At 37.5% G+C, this 25,422-nt stretch overlaps 2 protein-coding genes and 1 long non-coding RNA gene across 3 annotated transcripts; 1 reads left to right on the forward strand and 2 right to left on the reverse strand.

Moving 5' to 3' along the window:
- Positions 1–1,582: 1,582 nt before the first annotated feature.
- Positions 1,583–2,452, reverse strand: LOC147514192 (uncharacterized). The gene has a single exon (XM_086595031.1). The coding sequence runs from the start codon at positions 2,450–2,452 to the stop codon at positions 1,583–1,585; it is 870 nt and encodes a 289-aa protein (XP_086451157.1).
- An 11,766-nt stretch (positions 2,453–14,218) lies between these two features.
- LOC147514193 (uncharacterized) lies at positions 14,219–16,123 on the reverse strand. The gene is made up of 4 exons (XM_086595032.1): positions 15,941–16,123; positions 15,620–15,828; positions 15,269–15,502; positions 14,219–14,723 (listed from the first exon to the last, which is right to left on the reverse strand). The coding sequence occupies exons 1-4, from the start codon at positions 16,121–16,123 to the stop codon at positions 14,219–14,221; spliced, it is 1,131 nt and encodes a 376-aa protein (XP_086451158.1).
- A 193-nt stretch (positions 16,124–16,316) lies between these two features.
- LOC147514194 (uncharacterized) lies at positions 16,317–20,043 on the forward strand. Its single transcript, XR_015213169.1, has 3 exons — positions 16,317–16,427; positions 16,533–16,635; positions 19,264–20,043. It is a non-coding gene; the product is annotated as an uncharacterized LOC147514194 (long non-coding RNA).
- The last annotated feature ends 5,379 nt before the right edge of the window (positions 20,044–25,422 follow it).

The following is a 25,422-nucleotide window of genomic DNA, read 5'->3' on the forward strand; positions in this document are numbered from 1 at the left end:
CCCGGCTCAAGATATCATTCCTTAAAGAGTGATCAAAAGGTACCCAAATTCTTCCTCTGAATCTGATACTTTCGTCTCCGTGTTTTTCCCAATCGACATCCTCGGCATTCTCCACATATCCTCGGTACCTAGGTCCATCGCCCGATGTATTACGGGCATTCACAATCTCCTGGACTAAGGTGTTTTCTGCCGTCATTGTCATCTGTGCTAAATAACAGCACTTCTGAGGATCTCCACTTCCATTTCCCGTGATTTCAAAACCATAAGAAGCAGCAGACTCTAGCAATTGCCACTCCTTCATCATCATCTGAGCACAAACATGTTCTCGCTTCCTACTCAATGCATCGGCAACTACATTTGCTTTACCCGGATGGTATTGCAATGAGAACGTATAGTCCTCCATGTACTCAACCCACCTCCCTCGTCTCATATTCAAATCCTTCTGCGAAAACAAGTACTTGAGACTCTTGTGATCGGAGAATATCTCAAATCTTTCACCATACACATAATGTCTCCGGATCTTTTAAGGCATGAATAATCGCTGACTAACTCCAAGTCATGAGTAGGATAATTCTTCTCATGGGCATTCAATTGTCTTGACGCATACGCTATCACTTGGCCTTCTTGCATTAGAACACATCCTAATCCGGTGTTAGAGGCATCAGTATAAATCACATAACTCTTCTCGGATCGGAATAGTCAAAAATCGGTTATGTTATCATGGCGTCTTTAGCTCTTGAAAAGCTTTTTCGCATGCCTCCGTCCATTCAAACTTCACCTCCTTCTGTGTCAATCTAGTTAAGGATGATGCTATGCTAGAGAATTCTTCTACAAAACGACGATAATAACCTGCCAATCCCAAGAAGCTTCGATTTCCGTCGGCGTCGGTCGGTCGACCAATTATTCACTACCTCTATCTTTGAGCGATCAACTTTTATTCCATTCTCGATACAACATGCCCTAAAAACTTCATCTCATTCAAACGGAACTCACACTTGCTAAACTTGGCATAAAGGCGATGATCAACTAAGGTTTGGAGAACAATCCTCAAGTGTTCCTTATGTTGACCCTAGTCTTGGAATAAATCAAAATGTCATCTATGAATCGATAACAAATTGATCTAAGTATTTCCACATCACTTTCGGTGCATGAGATCCATAAACGCAATTTGGCGCATTTGTCAAACCGAATGGTAACACCAAAACTCAAAATGCCCTAACCGTGTTCGAAAGGCGTCTTCTTTATATCTTCTTCTCGAATTCTCATCGATGGTAGCTTGTTACGAGATCTATCTTGAGAAATACTTGGCACCCTTAAGCGTCGAATAAGTCATTGATCCTAGGCAGCGGATATTTATTCTTGATAGTCAAATTATTGACTTCCGATAATCCACACATAGCGAAAAGACCCATCTTTCTTTTCACAAATAACACGGTGCTCCCCACGGTGGTGACTTTCCCTTATAAATCCCAATCTTTTCAATTCATCTAATTGGGATTTGAGTTCTCTCATTCGAGAGGAGCCATTCGATAGGAAATCATCGAAATAGGCGGCGTTCGATGTAATAGATCTATTACAAAATCTATCTCACGCGTGGAGGCAATCCCGGCAATGCATCTGGGAACACTGCCGCAAACTCACGAACCACGGGAACAAGCTCGGAAGATTCGAACTTCGGCCCTTGGAGACTAAGACCAGTTAACAATCCGTATCTATCATACTTGAAGTCAGACTTGGCATCCACAACTCGAGATACCGTATTTCTAATCCCCTTAAACACAAACTCTGGCTGTCCCGGTACTCTAAACGTCACCGTTTTGGCAAAACAATCAACCTGGGCATGATATTTCCCTAAAAAATCCATCCCTACTATAATATCGAAATCTTTTATGTCCATCACCGTTAGATCAACTACCAACTCATTATCACCTACCGTGATTGCACAATGGTGACACACTTCGAAGAACATAGTTTTCTTCCCCAACGGAGTGGATAAAATAAGCTTCCTCCCGGTGTTAACTACATCCAACCCCAGTATTGCAACCATATTTTTAGCAATGAAAGAATGAGTAGCACCCGTATCAAACAAGACATGCACCTTATGTGTAAACAAACATATCATACCTTCAACTACTTGATCGGTAGCGCTGATATCGGCCCCCATCGCATTATACACTGTGGCTTCCTCTTGGACTGGATCAATATCCACAACTTCTTCCTCTGGCACTAGATAATACACCTTGCCATGTGGTCTCTGTTCCACCCCCGAATTGGACTTGGGACAAAACCGCCTGATATGCCCAGCTTCACCGCAACCATAGCAAACCACACCCTCTCGCCCTGTCTGTGTACTTTGCGGTATTACAGATTGCAATCTAGCTCTCTGACCCGGAGGCCAAAAATTTTGTCTTTGGTGCTCAGTGCGAGGAAGGCGAGGTACCCTCGGTGCCATCGTGATCCACTCATCGGTCTCACGAATCGGTAGACTCTGGTGGCTTTGGCCTAACCACATTCAAACCCCCTATGCGGTGGTGCCCTCCCATTGTTGTTATCTTTGGATGACCGCCTATACATACATCATTGCGACCCGGAACCATCGCCTTTGATAAACTCCCGCCTCTTTTCCCATATCCACTTACTACGAAATGTCGATTGTCTTACCTTTCCAACCTCTTGCCTGCAGCAATAACTGATCATCAACTCTTTCAATGCCTTGAGCCCTTCTCACAGCCTCAGCATAAGAATCGATCTGAAGGACCGACATCTTGCTCTGCATATACGGTTTCAGCTCGTCAATGAATTTCTTAGCCTTAGCTTTCTCTATATGAAGTTTGCAATGTTGTAGTTGGATAAGAGAATGGTATAATAGTACCACCATAGATGAGTGGGAGATGTAAGATTTGGGTTGTACGTCCACAAGTGTGTTGGATAAGGACTCAAATCTCTAGTGTATCTAAAACACTTAGAGAGATTGATCCGGATAAACAACAACCATATCTCCTTTTAAGCCTATATATTGGGAATAGAAAACCCAACGTAGGTTATCTCAGAGATTCCAATTCTCACTCTCTCTTCTCTCCATTAATACTGGCAAACTAAATAGGCTTTTACTGTGTGAAAACAAAGCCACTATTCTAGTAATTATGGTGATGACAACGAGATAGGACGTGTCTGTAAAGTCCTAAATTATTATTAAGGGTAAATTAGTAAAAGACACTTGAACCTTAGGGCGATTACGTACTTGGCCAGTCAGATAGACGGTTAACCTGACGTAACATAAATTTATTTAACACCGACCGAGAAAACCAAGTTAGTTCAGGAAAACCTCTCGAAAAATTCTAAGGTTTCATATAACTGGCTACTTAGAATATTCGAAAATCAAAAAGAAGATAAATAATACGTGATAAAATAATTCGATACCGGGTAAATTCATGTGCGCATAATTAAATACTTGCATAGTCAATAAGAGTCTGTCGCCTGTAAACCGGAAACTTTAAAAACTGGACAAGTCATTCGACGACAGCGTCGTAATTTTGGTATCGCGTGCGCAAACTTGGGCGTTGCACGCGAGAGCGGGGGATTCAAAACCTTGTTGGATGCTAAATTAGAAGGTAAGGGGTAGGATGGTCTTTTGGCTAAAAATTAGACAAAATCGCACCAAAACAATAAAAATCGCACCCAATTCTCCAATTTAAGCCAATATCGAAAACCTAGGAGAGAGAAAACTCGATTCTCCCAAATTCAATCAATCTAAACCAAAAATTCTCGCCACCCACCTCTTGTAAACACAAGAGTCAAAGTGTGGAGCTTCAAAATTGATTGGAAGTTCGTCGTCAGTATCCAATGACGGTGAGTAAATTCTTCTCAAATCGCTAGTGTGGCTTCGATTTCGATTTAATTGGTTGTATTTGATGAGAGATAATTGATATGGGGTGGTGTGGTATTCGGCAGTAGCTTGTTTGGAGAAGTAGATCTTGCAAAATTGGTGGAGAAGCAAGCTAAGGAGCTATTCTTGCTGAATTGGTAAGGATTTCGGTATATTCAATCAATTTTAGAGCATTGATGTTAGTTCACACTTGTTTAAGATCATGTTGAGTATTGAGTGAGTGAGAAAGAGCACCCACATGGTATTATTGGATTTAATGTGAATTGAAGAGTGGAATTTGTTGTAGTTAGAGTTGGGAAAAAAAAATCATAATTGTTAGTGGATTGATAGATATGATTGGCATGGACGTGCGGTTCTACAGTGGCTGTAAATGACTACAGAGCCCTGTCAGAGGAACAGTGCTAGCAATGGCCTGTAGCTCTGTTAGCTACGAATGAAACCAAATTCTTAGCGTCGAGATTTCTTCTCGACTTACATTAGATAAGAATTTCCTCGTTAGTTTGATAAACTCTAACGATCTACGTATATATATGATGTTATAGGAGTAAATACGAGTGGATTCGGTTAAGTGGGCTCGATTCGGTTAAGTGGGCTTGAGAAGAACGGAGTTTGCTAAGGTAGGAACCTACATACGAATATATAGTCTGCTTATTTTCATGCAAGATTTGAGTTGCTTAAAATGATAAGAGATAGTTTGCGTATCAACCATGCATGTATATATGATATTCATGTTTTTGCATTGTAGTTTTCCTCGATATAATTTAAGTATATGGATAACTTTCGGGTGAAATGGGTTTTTTGTGAAATCTGGGTAGCGGGGATTTGTTTTCTTTGTTAAAAGAGTAAAATTGGTTTTGGGAAGGGTTCTCGTCTCTTGTCTCTGTAATGAGACAGAGAGATGGATTTTGTAATGCGGGTAAGGATTACCCGGTTGTTTATAACTATGCATGAGGTTCTGGATTGTCCCAGGGATGGTTGTTGTTATTTACGATGATTCACCGTTTGGGAATCATCGGTTGTCATTTACTATGACTGGCCCGTTTGGGAGTCATAGGTTGCGTTTACTCGATTGTGGGAAATCCAGGAACTCACACATACAGAACCAACAGTTTTAAGAGAAAAACTAAATATGTAACTATAGTATTTGGAAATAATCGGTAATACGAATATATATATATATATATATTACTATGCTTATCACGAGGGGATTTAGAAAAGGAATTGTGAATTCCTATAAAGAAGGAACTATTGTCGCATTTCCGGAGACGGCAGTTCGCTCTAGGATTCCAACTGTGGTGTACACCTTTCGAGGTGGTAGGCCACCTTTAAAGGGATGCATCACTGGATGTAGTCCGGGAATTCCTTTTCTACTTTTCTAGATAACCATGTTTGTACATGTCACGCTGTATGGGGATTAGCTTGTGTGAGGTTACATGCTACCTCGATGAGGTTTAGCCTTGAGTGAGAGTTTAGTCCACTCGGATGTGTGTCGGGGATCGACCGGTCATAGATCGTCGAAGCGGTTGACCACCGTAAGTTAGGTGACGGCCGGTATGGGGTCGTGGTCAAAGGGCCCACCGACCGCTAAAAGCTTTGGGGATTTTGTGTGTACGAACACGACAACGGCATTCGGCTCCTCTCAGGTAAAATCGAGAAAAACAATGGTGCATGGTTCACACCGAAAGTCTTGAACCGAGATTTTTGCCTGTGGTTCGGGGCCGAGTACCGGTCGTACCCTCACCATTCTAATAGGATGCAGCGGCCACAATAGTTGTATGATGATTGTGAAAAACTCTATTTTGTATATCAATGAAGCATGTCGAGATGATTTCTGCTAGTTAGTGATGTATATATATAGTCACGATATTTGAATACTTTTATGGAAACCCTGCATGTTTTAAATGTTTTCTATAAGTAAACTATTTATTGGTTATGTGCGTTTCTACTGGGCATAGTTGTTTTGCTCATCCTACATTAATATTTCAGCCGAGCCCGTTGTAGAGGAGACTTTCCCTACCACCGAGGATGATGGTTATGGGGATTTGGGTGGTTTCCCCCATGCTTGACGAGGGACAGAGTCAAGTTCATATTTTGGGTTATATAGAGATAGTCTAGTTTATTCTTTTGTTGTATATAGAGAGCATAGCTCTTTTCTTTTGGTTGTATAGAGAGAGACTAGTTTCTTTTGTTGTATATATAGAGAGCAAGGTCATTTTGATGTAACAATCGATGTATTTGGCAACGGTTCTCCTTGTTTTGTAGATATACAGTCATATCCCTGTAGTATCTAAAGTTAAGAGTAGTATATATATGGTTGTTAGATATATATATATATATGGTTGGAAGGATGAATTATGCGATGTCCAGGTATTATGACAGGTTTTATGATAGGTTTTTGTATACGAAACGTCGATTAAACAAAGGAAACTCAGCCGAAATTTCGTTAGAATCGGGATAGCGATTGCCTCGAGATTCATCTTCACGTCCTCGGGATGTGTGTTGGGTCTCGGGGCGTGACAGTGTCTTTAATCGATTCTGATTCTGCTTCCATTACCGAGCTTACTGCTCTATTTGGACAAAAGGTATGTTCATTCTTTTGCCTTCATTGGTCTCCATACAAATTCTAAATATCCGCTACAACTATCCTAACATGCCCAACTCTCTAAACAACTATTAACAACATATAATAATGCAAAGAAGAAGAACAAGCATACCACAACACAAAGATATACCGTGGTTCGGCCAATGGTGCCTACTTCCACAAGAGCTAATCCTTTTATAAAGTGGGAAAGAAGATTACAATCACTTTTTTCTGTCTCTCACCTTACTAGATCACTCCTCTCTTTCTGGGCTTGTCCCTCTGTAAAGGTTATCTCTCAATCTTGATTGCTTTCAAGATTGAGTTTTTTTCTCTCTCTTGTGTTGCCTTGGTTCGTGTTGCTTAGGTTTTCCAAAACCTTGTTTTACATTTTATATAGTAACCCGCAATCTCGCGGTTCTTCGTAACAAACCGACGAAAATTAAAATAGACATGGGCGCCTTTGGGCAAGGCCAATATCGGCGCCGCGCGCCCTCAATATCTTGTAAGTTGTTCACGGCATGGCGCAGTGGGCAAGGGCAAGACCAACTGGCGGCGCTCTCAAACCTCTTCCACGTAAATGGCGAACTTCTTTCTCTCCTCATGTGAGGGGTAACTCCAACAGCTATTACAAGTTTATTGATTGGCAAATATAAACATCTTGGAAAATGAGCTAAGGCAGTAGATGAGTATGTATTATGCAGATTGTTGGTCTTTTCTTCAGTTGAAAATAGAAAATATCACACTGCAACTATAAAGCTTTAAAATGTGTTCAACACTCAACTATGATCGCAAGCTTAACAACACAAACAAGCAGTACAGCTATCAGTCCAAACAAAAGACATCGCCAAGATTTCTCACCATCCTCCTTGCCTTGCTTTGCGATGCGGCATATCAACTTTTCCTTCTTCCGGTAATTTCATTTATTCATTTCAATTTCCTTAGGTATTTTGTTGTTTGCCTGATTAAGTGATTGACTTAAAATAGTGTGGAGTGAAAACCAGAAGTGTTGACTGCTTGGTATTTAGTTATCCATTCAACCTAATGAATTCGTATGTGCGTAGCATGCAACAACAAGAGCAATCACTGTTATAGAAACTACATATGGTTCAGAAGCACATATCTATGATCACTCATCAAAACCCATAATAGAAAACACCCTCAACACTCAAGTACGACTCCCAAGCATAACAACATTAAAAACAAGGAACATAACAAAATAAAAGTCACGACTCTTGGGTTTCACCCTGTTACTGTAAACTACAATTATGTAGCTCCAACGACTGAAAGTCGATCATCAATGTACAAGACCGCAGGAGTGACAGAAACTTCAACGAAAACCCGTGAAGTGATTGCTTAGGAGTTCCGGAGAAGGTCGCTCCGGCTTCCAATATGCGTACACCTCCGCAAAGCTTTCAATTTGCTTATGCAAATAGACTTTTACGAGTGGGAAGAGGATTCTTCGGTAGTCATCAGCAGCAAAAGATGTGATTTTGTCAGCTAAGTCCAGAATTTCTCCATTTGATTCAATTAAACTTGCGTCAATTTTTGCGAGCTGCAGCACAAGTGGAAATGGTGGTCAAGCAAAGCGGTATAAAAGCAAAGTGCTCAGTAAAATAAGAATGAACTAGTTGAGAATTAAGGTACCTAAACAGAGAAGGAGAGGAGAGAAAACAGAGGAGAAAAGAAAGAGAGAGAAAATTGTCTTGGTACAGACTAATAACATCTCTAACAGAACCTTACCTCTAACTCTACATTTTCAAGTAGGCTCCTGATAGCTTCTAAGAAGACAGTGTCCGTGCCAAGCCCTTTGACCACTTCTTCTTCCTCAACTGATTGGGCTAAGTTAAGTAGCATTGAGAGCGCTTCCAATTTGGACTTTATTACAGTGCAACTTTCTGAGTCCCTTCCCTGCACAAGCTCTTCTAGTCGTGTCTCAATGACTTGTCTGTTGCTGAGCTTGGTCTCCTTGTGGCAGAGTTCCAGCAGAGAATGTAAAGCCTCCTTGTAGCTTGACTGGTCACATTTTCTATCCAACAGATTCTGCATATTATTACTACAGTTCTGAATTGCTTGGAAAAGGTTTTCTCCAAGATGATTCCATTGGCTTCTTAGACTTGTCCATGACACAAGTACTTCTTCAGTTGTTTGACAAGTATCACCCACTATTAAATCTTCGCCAACACAGATGCATAAGGATTCTCCATCGAGGAGAATCATCTCATTTAACTCCCAAAAAGAGACGTTAGTGCCTAGTACTCTTTCCACAACACCTTTATCCTCAACTTTTCTGGATAACTCGTGAAGAAATTTCAGAACTAGTTCAAGTTTCTCATTAGGAATCAAGCCAACATTAGCGTCTTCCTCTACGGCGATTTTCTGGATTGCAGCACGAGTCTCCACCTTTTTCCAAGATCCCCCAATCAACAACCGCCAAGCCGGACATATTATGGGCAGGTGGGTTTGCCAAACATGGTCGTGTAGCAAGTGTGGATGAACTAGCCTCTTCCCACACATGCAGCATACCCAAAAACACCATTGTTCATACTCAGCCGCAAAAGAGAGGGACTCCAAGATGAGCTGCAGGGCAGAATCGATGCCTAGCGTTTCGTAGTAATTTTTTAGGCAACCTAGGCCGACTTTCATTATTCGACTTGAACCTAGCCAGTAGTCCAAAGACTTGCTTCGCATCAGGTGCATGTGGGAAGTCGAAGTATCAATGATGTATGAGAGTTTAGCTTTCAAGAGATTGATTCTTTCTTGGGCATTTTGGTTCGGTTTTTGCGGGAAAAGCAGGTTTTCCTTAGACGGATCGTCACTCGCATCGCCAATGGCGAGGGCTGCTTTGGATAATTGAATAGAGAGTCGGTAGTCATTGAAAAGCATGGATTCTTGGGCAACTGCGAACTGAAGATGCGCAAGATACCAAGCGTACTCAATTGAGGATGGGGCAAGGACAGTGGCTCTTCTTGCACATTCCATGGCAAGTGTGAGAAAATCTTTTTTTCCGCTCAATGGAAGTTGGAGACTCTTTCTACTCTGTTTCCAAGTCTCAATTCTTGCATACACCTCAGCCTCGACGCGGTGAACTAGAGCATTATTCGGATGATCCCTATGTAGTGAAGGAATGAATTCATAAAGAGAACTTCTATAGCTTTCTTGGTGGTCGGCCGCTTTAATAGCCCGGCTGATAGTTCCGATTGCTGGACTTGAAGTGGGTTTCTCTGATGATGATGATGAAGATGAAGCAGTGGTGTGTTTCCGGTGATTCTTGTTATAATCCATTAATGGAGTTGATGGCTATTTCTTGATTTTGATTGGTGAAGAAGAACTGAGGCAATGGATAGTTTCTTGGAGAAGAAGAAGAAGTTTGAAGTGACAGAGAATTAGTTTTTGGTTATGCTCTTATGTCTCTGTTGAAGTTGAAGGTGAACAAGCATTGTTCTAGCTTGTTCTTGGGTGTGAGAGAGGAAAAGAGATGAAGTATTGTTATTTGGTGTGTGACGTGAGAGAGAAATAGAGAAAAGAGATGAAGTCTTGTTCTTCGTTGTGAGTGTCAGGTCGATCAGTTAGTTAGTTATTATGGTTATTGAGGCGGTTTTCTGTTTTTTTTTGTCTGTTTCTTGGAGTTGGTGTGAGGTCTTTGGGTCTTTGGGAACTGGGACCCGACCCAAACATTTGACCCGGATTTTGTGACCCAAAACCAAACAAGGGTACGTATGTTTGTCAGTATGTGCCACTCTCGAGTCTGAAATACCGTTCCAATTGTTACTCTCAGCGTTCAGCTCCAATTCCCATTCTTAATGTGTCGGTCAAAATTGATTTGTTTTTTGGATTTGGGTGGTGTTCTGTACACAACAACAACAAGAAGAATGTGGTTCCCAGGCCCTCATAATACTTACCAAGAAATGAGGCTTAGCCCCTTAGTTCTAATTCGGTTGAGTAAAAACTCCCTCCCATCGACCCATATCACATAACCTCCCTATTATTTAGGTCTTGTTAAATAACCTCCCTGTTTTCCAAAAAAGAGATAAAATCTAGTCTGTTTTTATTTCCTATTTTATTTTCTTTTCTTTTTTACCCTTTTGGGATTGAAAATTTCCAACTATATGTAAATGTATTTTTACATAGTCATATGTATATATGTAAAACTATATTTGCGTAGTCATTGGAGCGATAAAAACTTAAATTTACATAGTAACTTTTGGGATTGAAAATTTCTCCCGACACATGATATAATATATATAAATGTATTTTTACATAGTTATATATATGTAAAACTATATAGTCATTGGAGCTATGAAAACTTAAATTTACATAGTAACTTTTGAAATTGAAAATTTTCCGACACCGGACAAAATATATATAAATGTATTTTTACATAGTCATATATATGTAAAACTATATTTGCATAGTCACTGGAGCTATGAAAACTTATATTTACATAGTAACTTGATCTATGTGAATTTAAATTTATACAGTAACTTGACCTATGAAAAATTAAATTTTCATAGAGAAAACAGGTCGATCATAACTTATGCAAAATTATTTGAAATGAACAACAGCCCAAAAAGATTTCATTTTTGAATTGAAAAAAACTTAACTTTCATATTCAAAGAGATTTCATCTTTGAATTTAAAAAGTAGACAATTCTCAGATCCGGTTTTGAGTGGAAGAAACAAAATTTCCAAATCTTGATATTGTTTCTCAAATCTAATTTGTTTGGTTGGAGAACAACAAATTTCAAGAGAAATTGATTGAGAGAAAGAAAATAAGAATTTCGTATTTGAGAAAAATGAAAGAATGAGAGAAAGTAAGAAAGGAAGAATTTTGGTTGTTTTGTCATCTTATCTTCTATATTAATTTGGTTTTCATGGGGATATCTAAGGTTTACAAGAAGAGAGGATCTTGAGAAAAAAGAGAAGATAAATTTGAGATCTAGGGTTTTATGTGTGGGGGTATTTTAGTCGGTTTGGATATTTTAGAAAAATAGGGGTTTTTATGCGGATATATATCAACCGGGGAGATTAAACCCAAAATCGGTAATACTTATCGCTTGGGTATACTTTTCTATCTATCTTATGTCTTCTACTTTATATGTGTTGTTTGTTTTCCAATTATTTATAACTAGTAAGCGGGCACGTGTTACAAAGATAAAATCTAAGTATGTTCGGGGAAAAATTCGAGCACAATCATATAATTTACTGTTTTAGAAAATTCTTGCAAAGATTTGCATTTGTTACCTAAAACAGAGATTTGCTACATAGAAATTAGAAATCCGGTATGCTCAAGCAAGTTCCTAATTTGAGTTCTTATGCTTGAGTTATACATCCGTTACGTGTCAAAATTTTGTGGAAAGAGTTGATAGATTTGTAGGTAAGCATGGTTCTTTTACGTGCTTCTTACAATTTTTTGCACCAAAATTATGCATGATGTGTTTCACCCTCATACAAAGGAGGGGGTTAGCCGTGGCCAATATTTCATTGCACATTTTCATCTATATGTGTTCTTAGTCTCCAAAATGAATGCCTTGAAACTAAAGGCTAACAACAACCGTATCGAACCATCTTTGTAGCTTTTTCTAATTAATCTTTAGCTTATTCATCTCATTTGATGTCATTTGGCTTTTCAAAAGACATGGTTAGCGTGTGTCGAGTTATGCTTCATTGTTTCTTTTTAGCCTTTAAAGTACATGCAGGCACTAATGCTTCTAAAATTCTTTAGCATGCCCTCTATTTAGGAAAGATTTTTGTGGTTAAATCTTTTTAGCCTATTGCACCAAAGCTAGGGATTGTAACAATTGCTAGGTGGGATTGATTCCTGAACTAGTGTACCCAAAAAAAAAAAAATATTAAAAAAAAATTACTTTAAACTAATACGACGAGGAACAATGTCGTTAATTGACTCCCAAAAATGAAATGGCGACGGAAATGCATGTCCTAAGCTTAGGACACAAATTTACGACAGCTGGTTGAGTTCTAGTTTTGAAAATATGCAGTTCAAATGTGAAGGAAATTTACGACGGTTTTGAATGTCCTAACTATACCAACGGCATAAACCGTCTCACACCCGTCGCAATTCTAATTCATCTTACCACGCTTTTTCTGGTCGTTAATATTAACGACGGACTCTGGGACATTATTTCCCATCGTGAAATCTCAATTTAGGACGGATTTAATCGTTGTTTTCGGCCATTTTCGGGTGTTGTGTTTATTTCTTTTTTCGTGGTGAAAGGAAAATCTTTGCTTTGAGATTGGCTTAGTGATTTATAAGCCAAGTGTTTTGCTCTACACATCCTAAATTGTTGTGAGTCTTGGACAAAACTAAGATGGTTTTCTTGATTAATTTTCTAGGTTATCAAAAGATCGTGTTAAATAGATGATGCACGTTATTGGGTTTAATTCTGTAGATTTCTTTTTCTAGTCCCTTTTCATTTAGCGGGTTACTTATGAAAGGGCTTTCGGCATAAGGGCTTGGATTAGAGAAAGTGCACAATTATGAAGATGGCCTGCCCTGCGAACTGAGCCTGATAGCTAGTACAAGACTTAATATTCCTCTATATCAAATCCTATTATAAAATGAGTAGAGGTAGGATTTCTTCAACGCCTACCTTTCTTGACAAATTTGTGTCCATATTTCTTTCCATTTTCATTCTTTATGTCGTGCACCATGTTTCCTCAATCATGTTTTATTTTTTTATTTGTTTATTCTATAATTTTATTTTTTTTGTAGATTTTTCTGAGTTCTTGTAATGGCTAATTTGTCTTTATGATTTTTCTTTTTCATTGGTGTTGTTGATTTTTTTTTTTTTTTTTTAAAGAATATTGTTTATTTATTTTATTTTTCCTCTCTTTCAGATTGCAGGAGTACTACAACATGAAACCCCAAATAACTCATTGTACCCTTTCTCTGGAAATCTTATATTCCAAAAGCAAAACACCTCCACTTTCACTATGTCAAGTTCTATGTACTTAAGGTATGCTTTGTTATTTTATTTTTGTTTTTTAATTTATTTTATCACTATATATATATATATATAGGGAAAACTTGCCTCCGTTTATTAGTTCCGGTATTTTCGGTTTTAACCCAATCTTTTGGTACAAAAGGGTACCCAAAAGTTTCACCCAGGAAATTTTCTACACTTCACGTTCGAAGGGTAAATCAGTAATTTAAAATATTTCAAGAACTATAAAACTCAATGTCTTTAGAAAATAAGACACCATTTCGCAGTTTCCCAATTAAAAAAAAAGTAACCCATTGGTTCGTGTTCTCCGTTCCTGATATTCCCAATACAAACTTTATTACCATTACCTGAGTTTATTGCCTCTAATTGTTCGTATGCATTTTCTCTCTCTCAAATCTCCGCTCATAATTAAAGCATTCCCCAAAAAACTTAAAAGGCATGGATAAGAGAAGCAATCAGGTATGGGTATTCACTTCCTCTTTCCTATCTCTTAGTTTAAATCAAATGATCTTTTCTTAAATTTTGCTATGGTGTTCGTAACTGGTGGTGCAAATGAGCAGTTTTCACGATTGAATCATGAATCCCCTGGAATAGTTATTGTTTAGCACCTGTTGATGCATCTACACAACCTTTTCTTGCTTACCAAAAATCAACCAAGGTATGAATTCATGAGAGAGGTCATATATAGGCATAATATCATTGTCACACATTTGGAAAGAAAGGTAGGGCAGCAACAAGGAAACAAGTTGTGCGATATTATCTCATCGGGCCTCCTAGCATCCTCCTAGCCTTAGGAGGTAGAATTGTTGAATAAGAAGTTGTAGGCCACAACCTCTCTCCATTCATAGGATGTAGGAAATGTCCATATGCTTTCTTGTATTTTCTCAATGCGAAAGTAATTCAAAACAAAAGTATCAGGATTCTCTTTTGAAAGAAACATAGCTGATATGGCATGGGCACATGGAATGCCACTAAGTTCCCACATTCTACAGGTGCAACTCCTCTTCTTTATATGAACAACATAATCATCACCATTACTCTTTCTCACTTCAAACTGTCCATCACCAACAAATAGGGGTTGCCAGAACCTTGCTTCATCTTTGTTTTCCTCCAACTTCTTCCTAGCATAAGGAGTTATGGTGTTAACCCAAGTTGTGAACAACTCCCTTTTCTTATGCATTCTAACCATGTTTTTCACCCTTAGTTCTTCTAGTATTCCAATAATTGACTTATGCATTGCTTCAACAATGGTGGAGTTAACAGTCTCACACATATTGTTCTCCACAACATCACACCTACTCCAAAAACTAAAAAAACCCTACACCACCACATAGGATTTTGTTTGTTCTTTAGATGGTCAGCAGCCTCAGGACACAATACTTCTACTTCTTTCATGACTGTTTCAAACTCTTGAGGTGTAGAACTCTTGCTAGCTCTCCAAAACAAGGATTTTAGTTGGGTGCCTATACAATATATAATATAGTGAAATGAAGAAACAACGTGATTTTCAATTATAAACTAATGGAACGAAAAATTAAACTATACCTGTATATATTTTTTTATGAAATTTTCATAAATGTGTCTTGCACACATTCTATGCTCAGCATGAGGCAAAAGGTATTCCACTGTAATAATAAGTCATTTCTGCTGATATGAAATAATTGTCAAGCCAAGCCCATCAGTAATGTTAAGCTCACTCAGTAGAAAACCAAGGAACCACTTACAACTATTCTTGCTTTCAGATTCTACAACTGCCCAAGCAATTAGGAACATTTGATTGTTCCCATCTCTTCCTACTGCAGTTAACAACTAACCTTTGCAAAATCCTTTCGAAAAATACCTATCAAGACCTATCACAGGTCTGCAACCAAATTTATACCCCTTCTTGATTGCATCAAAACACAAATACATCCTCTCAAACGTTACCTCAGCATCATTTGTAGGATTAGATTCTACTTCAAATTTGCATGTTGTTCCAGGATTTGACCTTAAGATCTCTGCTGCATAACTCCTCAATTTAGCATAAACTTCTTTCAAAGTGCTCTCAACCTCACATAATGCCTTCTTCTTAGCCCTAGAACATGTCATTAAATTCACATGCAAAGAATAGTTATGCAACACATCTCTTTGGAAATCTGCTAACTTCCACTTAGGATTATCAAGTATTCTCTCATAATACATTTTTGCCAACCATACTGAATTAGCAATTATGATATTCCAATGTCTCACACATGTTTGTACAGTCTTGAGTGTCTTAATCTGAAAAGTGTGTTCATCTTTCATGTATGAAGCCCACAACCTGAATCCACAGTTAGGTGCACATCTAACTAATAGTTTATTGCAATTGTTCTTCTTAAATCTAAGTGGATATCCAAATGCCACAACATAATTCTTGATACACTGTTTTAGTTGTTCACAATTTGCAAACTTCAACCCTACCTCTAGTTCAATTTTTTTCATGTCAATCTTGGGATTAAATGTAGGATAGTTCTTCCGTAAGTTCACCACGTACTTGAACACCATCTTCATCTTCATCACTTGAATCAAATTCAAGGGTATCATAATCATCTAACGCTAGATAGTATGACTCATACTCCAATCTAGTTGCAATTGATCTCCCTAGGGCATCTTCATATCCCTCACTACACCACAATAGGGATTTTCCAACAATTGCAATTTTTCGTTTGTAACACATACATAGCCGTTAGTAAATTAATAACAGTTAGCATTCCGTTACAAAACTAAGTAACTGTTAGTAAATTATCTAAATTATTTAGTGACGTATATTAGATATATTAACTAACGGTTATACAAATGTTACGAGTGATAGAAAAAGTAAATAGCAAAATTGGGAATAATTAAAAGAAAACAGAAAACCATTTGGATTTTTTCATTTCACACTCATTAGGTCTACTACCCCTCAAGTGAAAAAAAAAAGTAAACAAAAAGAGGAAAATTTGGTGTTAGTTATTGTTGTTGCTGCTAATATTGTTGTCAATGTAAGTGTTCATCTTCCTCCTCGTTTCTTCTTTCATCCATTTCTTCCTCTTCTCTATCTTGCTCAATTCGCGACTACTAAGATATTTTTTTGCTCGATCTCGTAGGGTTTTTAAAGTTAGTTGTTGTAGTGCCGAAAAGGACAAACCTTTATTCAATATTTTAGCACAAAATTGTTTGATCTGTGGAAGGAAGCTTGCTTTGAAAATGGTAAGTAATAATTAGGGTACTTAGCTTCACTTATTTTGTTTTCGTCTGGTTATTAGTATAGTTATAAAAAGCACTTAAATTGTTTGATTGGGTTATGCTTATGAAGTTCTGAAGTGTTAATGAAGATCACTGAACAAGAAATTGGGATTCGAAAAAGATGAAATATTGGAACTGTTTCGTGATTTATCAGATCATTTGGGGTTTTGGGCAATAGCCATTTACGTATTGATTCACACTGTAACACTTTCTCTTTGTTTGCCTTACGCTGTTTTCTTTGAAGCTTTTCAAATTCTTTACAGCTGTCATTTGTGTTTTATGTGCTAAGACTCTTGGTGCCTCTCTTTCTTTCTGGATTGGAAGGTCAGATTATTTTATTTTATATAATTTTATGTAATTATTATATTATTTAATGTCGTGTAATAATTGAGAAAGAAAAAAAAAATGCTGAGTAATGTTCGCAAAATGAGTCAATATCTCTACTACTAGTATATCTATAATGATCGTGGCCTCTTAAATTCATCCATGACATTTTCTGACGCATAATACCTTTGATGAATAATAAAAGGGTTTATTCGTGAAAACCCCCCATTTTATGACATACTTTTGTGTTTACCCCCCAAATTTTGAATCATCACAAAAGCCCCCCCCCACCCCGTTCAAAAATCATCCATATTTGTTCTATTGTCTAAAATACCCCTCGGGGGTAAACACAAATGTACGTCATTATGTCATTATGGGTTGTTTAAGATTAGAACTATTTCCACTCCCCATCTTCATTTGGTGAAGCTTGCGATCCAAACCCACGAACTTCGCAACCCTATAAACATTCTCGCAACATTTTAACCATGATTTGACATTGGGCTGTGATGGTGGTGGGGTATGATACATAATCTATTCTGTTTCCTCCTCATCAATTTGACTCGGACAACAAATTGTGGTGGTGGTGATTGAGTGTTTGATCGAGTCAAAATCCGGAAGTGGAATCGGCAATTTTGATTGAGTCGAATAAGGGCATGGGACCGAGTCAAGAAGGAGTTGGTTCTTCTCAGCAGTTAAGAGGCATGCCTTACTTACAAGCGGTAGCGTTGTATGAGTGTTTGAGACTTTATCCACTGTACAATTTGATTCAAAGTTTGCTCAAGAAGATGATGTACTCCGTGATGGTACATTTGTTAAGAAAGGGACACGTGTCACTTATCATCCTTATGCTATGGGCGAATGGAAGAACTTTGGGGTCAGTTGTCTTGAGTTCAAGCTCGAGAGGTGGTTGATTAACGGGGCTTTTCTTGTAAGGATTTCTCCACATTAATGTCTTCCATTTCGCTTGAGTCCATTTAAGTTCCTGGTTTTCAAGCCGGATTAAGGGTTTGTTTGGGTAAAGAACTGGCTTTGGTGGAGATGAAAAGTGTTGTTCTTTCTGTTATCAGACGGTTTAAAATCGAATTGGCTAAACCGGGTTGGACACCCAAATTAAGCTCTGGCTTAACGGGCTCACGGTTAGAGGAGGCCTCTTGGGTTGGGTTTGGGACGGATGGGCTCACCACGCATGACTTAGTAGCTACAAGTTTTAGTCTAGGTGACATATATTTGTGTTTACCCCATAGGGGTATTTTAGACAATAGAACAAATATGGATGATTTTTGAACGGGGCCAGGACGGAGTGGGGGGACTTTTGTGATGATTCAAAATTTGGGGGGTAAACACAAAAGTATGTCATAAAATGGGGGGTTTTCACTAATAAACCCATAATAAAATCAGATGCATGCCTATTTATTAATGAGGACTATTTTGTCTCTTTATGTGTTTATAAATTTTCAGTACCGATATTGTCCTTAAATAAAACAATTGCTTAACACCTTTAAATAGGGACAATCAGTCTTTTCATGTGGGAGTATATTAGAAAACCAAATCCACACCATTCTCATTTGTACGCATTACTATTAATGTCATTTAATTAGCAATAATTGTGTTATTTAATAAACTAAGACTTTAATTACCACAAATAAATACACGAAAACCTTTCCGTTTCAATCTCGACTCTAGGTCTCCCACCTCTTTTGCAAACAGTAAAAGAGAGCTCGCTCCTAGATTTGAAACTTTCTCCCAACTCTTTGCTTGCAAATCCCCTGAAAATGCCACTCTCCTTGAAATCGATAAAATCAGTTTTTTCTTTACCAGATGGATGCGAATTGGGTGAGTGAATTCTGACCATCACTTTTATAGTATTGAATGGAATTTGTTAAATTTTTCACAAGCCATAATTACAACAACAAAAAAAAACTCTTTAATTTGGTAAATTTTGATTTGTTAACTTTGATTATTTTGGTGTGGGTTTTGAGGCAAATGTATTTGGGTATTGGAAAGACGCAAACTTGGTATCATGGATGATGTGAATTATATTGAGTTTTGTGCTTTTAGATTGGGTTTATTGAATTCAGTTATGGGGATTTCATTTGGTTGGCATAAATGATTATTTGGGGTATTCTATGAATCATTTGATGCGGTATTCTATGAGTTTCATCACTTTTCTTAAATTATGGGTATTAGTTTGATGATTTCGGGGGATATGCATTGCAAATTTGGGTTTTGAGTGGTGGTGTCATGGTTTAATTTGGTTATCTTTTGCAGGACCCCTTTGCAGAATGAATGTTTGCAGATTGTTGAGTAACAAAGTGAAACCTGTACTAGCTAGGTATGGTTCATTGTTCAATTATTCATTTTTGTTGTTTGTAGTTATGACATTCAATTACATTTTCTGGGCAATTGCAACCTACTATACTGATTTTGGTATTGTGCTTTTTTTCATTATAATTAGTTGTTTTTTATTTGCGTGAATTATTTGATTTACAGAAACAAATGTATGGCAAGTATTAACAAATTTGAGGATCCAAGGGTTATTATTTATATTTTTTGCTATTTCATTGGATTTTGCTACTCATTAAACCTCAATGTGGCTCTTAAACTCATTATGATGCTGGAAAGTTGTTTGGGGAGGTAAGGCAAAAAGATACTGTTAGTTGGAATTCGATGATTTCTGGGTATGCTCAACATGGGTTTGGTAGGAAGGCTCTTGGGCTGTTTGGTGAGATGAATAGGAGAAGAGTCAAGCCGATTGGATCACCTTTGTAGTGGTCTTATCGGCTTGTAACCATGCTGGGTTAGTGGATCTTGGGGTTTAGTATTTCGACAGTATGGAAACTGAGTATGGGATTGAAGCTAGGCCAGATCACTATGCATGTATAGTTGATCTTCTTGGTCGAGCTGGTCTGCTAAACAAAGTGGTAGAAGTGATAAAGAGAATGCATTTTAAACCACATTGTGCAATATTTGGAACTCTTTTAGGCGCCTGTAGGACACACAAGAACTCAAAGGTGGCTGAGTATGCAACTCAAAACTTGCTTGATCTAGGTCCGACAAGTCTTTGCGAGGTTATGTTCAACTTGCTAATGTTTACGTGCGATGAACAAATGGGACCAAAGTTGGCAGAGTTCGCAATTGATGAAGGACAATAAGGTGGTGAAAAGTCCGGGTATAGTTAGATAGAAATAAAGAGTGTGGTTCATGAGTTGGATCGAGGAGACAAGGTTACATCCCTGAATTAGCTTTAATACACCGGAAGTTAAATGAGTTGGAGAAGAGTATGAAGTTGGCGTGGTACAAACCGGATCTTGATTTTTGCGTTGCCGCGATGTTGGGGAGGAACAAAAAGAGATGCTACTTATGAGGCACTGTGAAACTGGTTGTTGCATTTGGATTGATCAGTTCACCTCCGAGGACTCGAATTCGAGTGTTTAAGAATCTTAGAATCTGCGGGGACTGCCACAATGCCATAAAGTGCATCTCAGATATCGAAAGACGGGAAATCATTGTTAGAGATACGACAAGGTTCCATCATTTTAGGAATGGGAATTGTTCATGTGGAGATTACTGGTGAGTATAAGTAATAGTTAAACGTTTGGTCTCACGTGTTTGGTATCCGATATGAAGAATAACTTCCAAGAAAAAGGATGGGGCAAAGACGTCATAATTTTATCTAAAAGTCGGTATGGGTAGAGCTCCTCAATGACCTTCGGATACATGTTTAAAATCAGTATTTTGATTACCCTTTTATTATTATGTTTTCAGGTACTTAATCGGATAGAGCGGGGGAGGCTACAAAGTGGTATAGAACATGAACCTACATGTGAAGATAAGTGACATTCCATAGACCATAGATTATGGTAAACACAAAGTTTCCTTTCAAGATTTGCTATTCAATGTTAGTGTTAATAATATTAGATGCAAATTGTAACTTACAACCTAATTTTTAGATTCATATAGTAAACTTTCGAATAGTGCGCAAGACCAATTGATTGTAGGCTCTCAAATTTCAATGTTATGGTACATAATAGTGATCTCGAGAGAGCTACTGCAATCCCATGTTTAAACTCGGCACTTTGTGTAGATGTTGATAGGCACACTATAGCATCTGTTTGAATGGTGTGAGTAAGTGTCTCTAATATTTGGCATCTTCTTATTTAGTGAGCAATGTGGGAGGTCAAAAGTGTTCTGATCATGTTGTGCTCGATCTTGGCAAAGACAAAGAAAATATTACCTGTCCTAAACAGAAGGTTTCGGGTTACCTGAGGACATCAAATATTCAAGAAACAATCGTTTCCGGGTTTCTTTTTATTTTACTTTTTTCTTTTGATTTTTGTTTAGTGGCAACACGTGTCCGGACTTGCTAACTAAAAAAAAAGTAAGAAGGAATATATTCAACTGGTATTTTTTGTTTACATTTTCACAAAGAGAAACAAATTGTAAAAATGGATATGTTTGGAATTTTTATTATTAGTATGTTCTTTACTTCCGACTTTATCTTCTCAAATAACATCTTTTAATATTCATCAAGATATTTATGATGTTGAAAACCTCTTTTCCATTGAAATGGTGTTGTCGCAGGAAAGTGGATGTATTGTGAGTTCAAGTTCATTTTTCTTTTTCTTAGTTATCCTTGGCCCTTTAGCAACCTTCCAAGTTTTACACAGGCCCATTCAAACATGTGGTGCAGTATAACTTTCAAACACCAAACCTTAGAAACCCATACCTTGGAAAATTCGAACAAAAATATACTAAGAAAATAAAGAACAAGTTCTTATTGTAATGGCTTTTGGCTACCAATTTCAAAGATTTCCACCCCCTATATTACTTAGAAAGTGGAGCATGTACTCTTAAATACCTTGAACCACGTGCAGAGCACATGCATTTTGGCTAGTTTTCATAATGTACATGTCTTGTTGTAGAGTTGAATAGAGGAGAGTGTTTTGGTCAATGACATAAACATTTCTAATTCAATGTACAAATAACGGTGAACATAAGTGCATTGTGTTAGTCTACTATTTCCCTTTGATCAATGGATCTTTGAACTTTTATAGGAGTTATTAGGAACTAGGCTAGCTAGGTGACTTCGTCTATTCGTATTTGTCGTGTGTCGTGATTTATGGGATGCTCTGACTGCTAGAGGGTTGTGTAGAGGATTTATGGTCTGTGAAGACCTTAGTTTTCCATCCTACTTTACTAGTACGGTGTTACAAAAAAGATTTGGCAACTGTTTTCAGCTTTTGATGTTACAAAATATTTTCTTTCAATTTTGGCTTCTCCATCGTCTATTCATGTTTCAAAGTCTTCCAAAGAGTAAATGCTTTGATATTTTTGTCACTAGGTATAACCCGTGCCTATGGCAAGGTTGGTTATTAGGCACTAAATATATCGAATGGAGTTGCTTATTATGTTTTAAAGACATGTACACCTTGTGATCCCATGTAAAAAGTGTCCTTTGACTTGCCATCTTTGGAATAAGAACGACAAACGAATTGACTTACTAAAAGCTCTCAATGGAAAGAAGTTCTTCCAAAAAAAAAACCAAATTGAACCTGAACCTAACATAGTGTAATATTCTACTATGAATAATAGAACCTATATTTCTTTGAATATCTGCATAAGAAATTATTTTTTTATGCCCGATTTTAAATCCTCAATGCATACAAGAACCGATAACTTTTTTCAGACAATTTTGAAACATAGATTAATTAGACTGATGTTTCGTTTTACAATTCTAAGCTTTTGTCTTTTTTCTACCAGTTCTTCATAGTTGTAATCTTTTACTTCAAACGTATACACATGATGCAATAAGTCAATTGCTCCTCTGGCAGCTAAATGTTCTGATCCTTCTTGTATTGTCAATGGTGTCCCTTTAAATTTGTATATCGGTGGTTTGTATTCCAAATGTTTCACTTATATTATCGGAATAGTTGTAATGAGAATAGAAAAAACAAATTTAGGAAAATGTAAATACAACATGCTTAGTAAAGGACATATCATTTAACATATGAAAAAGCATACTGTGTCAGTTCCGAAAAAATTATATTTTTTTCACCCAAGTCTAACGGATAATCATTACCTTAGAATCGAGCATTACAAATTCAATGCTAATGGTGCAACTCTTCTTCAAATTAATTGGTTTCCACATTCGTGTGACTTGAACCCTAATCTTCCACCGGTTCGTTCGAGTGTGAAGTTTGTCGAGATCGGTGAATTGCTGATTCGACATTTTCTCCAGAAGCTATTATTTAGAAAATTCAATACGTTAAACTGGGAAAATGGGAAATGTGTCCAAATGCCTTAAAATTCAACAGGAAAAATATCCGTCTCGGTTTCATAAACGATTAGCATAAGGCGCAATAAAAACTCATAACTATTCGGCAAACTGATCAAGCATAAATCAAATACATACACCATAAACATTACAAAGAAACTAACTAAACATGGCATGCACATATAAGAGTCACAACGTAAATTTAAAACATTAAAACCAGGAGGAACAAAGTGAAAAAATGGAAAACCACCATAATGTTGGTTTTAATGCGCTCGACTCCACAATGGTGTTTCAATATCCACCATACACTTGTCTACCCACTAACAAAATCTCAACCTAATCCGACCTTGCCTTAACAACCTGATGTCTAAAAAAATTGCAATTTACAACTCAATATCATTTGAAAGCATAGGAAATGTATATGTAGTTTAAATATATATTACACGGTGAACAAGTAGTAAGCATTGTCTTTTTTGATATTCACAATCCTATATTCATGGGAAAAATAAGAAAAAGACGGTGTCTCTAACCTACATCCAGGACCAAAAAATTGTAATGAACCAAGGTGCAATAAAACCTCACAACAATTCGGCAAGTTGAGTAAGCATAAGGTACCCAACTACAACGAATATACTTGTACTTTTTTTTTACTTAACTTTTACTCTAATAGGACCTAACATGAACTGAAAAAGATAGAGGAGGATCACGGGCTAATAGGGAGTTTGCTAGGAGGTCAAGATTAAAGAGCTACAATTAATTAAAGATAACTATTGGGATTCCAAATGTAATAATTCATTTACAAAACATTTAATTCATTAAATAAATCTTAACGGTGTCAATGAGAATTAGCCTCAAAGGGGTTTCAAAACGATATCTACAGTACACATGTCCCCCATTCATTGAATTTCTTGATCGCTCATTTCCGCCAAGCTGCAGCTGAGATTTCTGAAAAATCCGATCTAATGGTGGTTTACGCTTTTAAAGAAGCTATCTTGTTTGATAAAGATGGGTTATACAACTCTCTTGTTCGGGATATTCCATCTTCCCAACGTGCGTTATACCAGCGAGTTCAACAATTTATCAATGTTGAAGACGACACGGCTGCTCGAACTTCTCGTGACAAAGATAATAAAGGAAAGGATTTCAATGATCAGCGAAATAAATAGAAGAATTCGACTTTTGATCAACAGTAACCCAGTCAGAAGCCTCCGTATAAGAAAGAATACTCCACGAGCAGGACCGGAAAGCCTTTTACTGATTTTGAATTAACTCCGCTTAATACCAAATATGCGGTAGTTTATGACAAAATCAAGGATAAGAGTCTGCTCTCTCCGCCGTTTCCCTTGTGCGACGACACTAAAACAACTCGCGATAAATCGTTATGGTGCAAATTTCATAATGATTATGGTCATGAGACGGAGAATTGTCGGTCTTTGCGGGGAAGAATTGAAAAGCTTGTGCAGAATGGGAAACTTGATCAATATGTGCAGAAGAAAGTAACAACTCAAGCTTTAACTATCACTGATCACAATGTCATTAAGGTTGGACATGCCATCATTGATTCATTGTCCAATACTCAGCGGAAAAATGCTCGTCGTTCTAAAGTCAAATATCTGTCTAATTCTTACGAAGTTAACGGGATCAATTTCGTGGAAGGTTTTCGCACGGAGACTATTGAAGATGAACCATTATGTTTCACTGACCAAGATCTAATGGGCGTGCATGTTCCTCATTATGATGCTGTTGTGATAACTGCGCATATCATATGTATCACCGATGTACTGATTAATATAATGATCGACACTAGTAGTTCATTTAAGCGTCATGTTTTCTCGGGTGTTATCGTAGTATTCCTTTTATTGATAAGTTGATCACCCCGAAAAATGCTCTATCGTTGGTTTTGATGGTACCGCTACTCATTCGTTGGAAAGGTGTCTCTCGGTCACTCTTATGCGAGAAGGAAGTCAATATTGATTTCCTATTGATGGATTGTAAAATCCCCTTACAATGTCATCCTTGGTATGAATTGATTCATTATATGGAAGCTGTCGTCTCAACATATCATCAAGCCATCAAGTTCCCATTCAATAAAAAGTCACGTAAGGTCGATCGATCAAACGACATCTCTAATTTGCCATGACAATGTTCTCGAT

This window comes from Coptis chinensis, chromosome 2, assembly GCF_015680905.1.
Source record: "Coptis chinensis isolate HL-2020 chromosome 2, ASM1568090v1, whole genome shotgun sequence".
Lineage (NCBI taxonomy): Eukaryota > Viridiplantae > Streptophyta > Magnoliopsida > Ranunculales > Ranunculaceae > Coptis > Coptis chinensis.

Coding starts and splice junctions, on each gene's coding strand:
- LOC147514192 (XM_086595031.1), bottom strand. CDS start 2,452: ATGGCACCGAGGGTACCTCGCCTTCCTCGCACTGAGCACCAAAGACAA.
- LOC147514193 (XM_086595032.1), bottom strand. CDS start 16,123: ATGTGTTACAAACGAAAAATTGCAATTGTTGGAAAATCCCTATTGTGG. Junction 15,829..15,940: donor AAGATGAAGATGGTGTTCAA/GTACGTGGTGAA, acceptor CAACTAAAACAG/TGTATCAAGAATTATGTTGT. Junction 14,724..15,268: donor CCTGTGATAGGTCTTGATAG/GTATTTTTCGAA, acceptor TTTTTGGAGTAG/GTGTGATGTTGTGGAGAACA.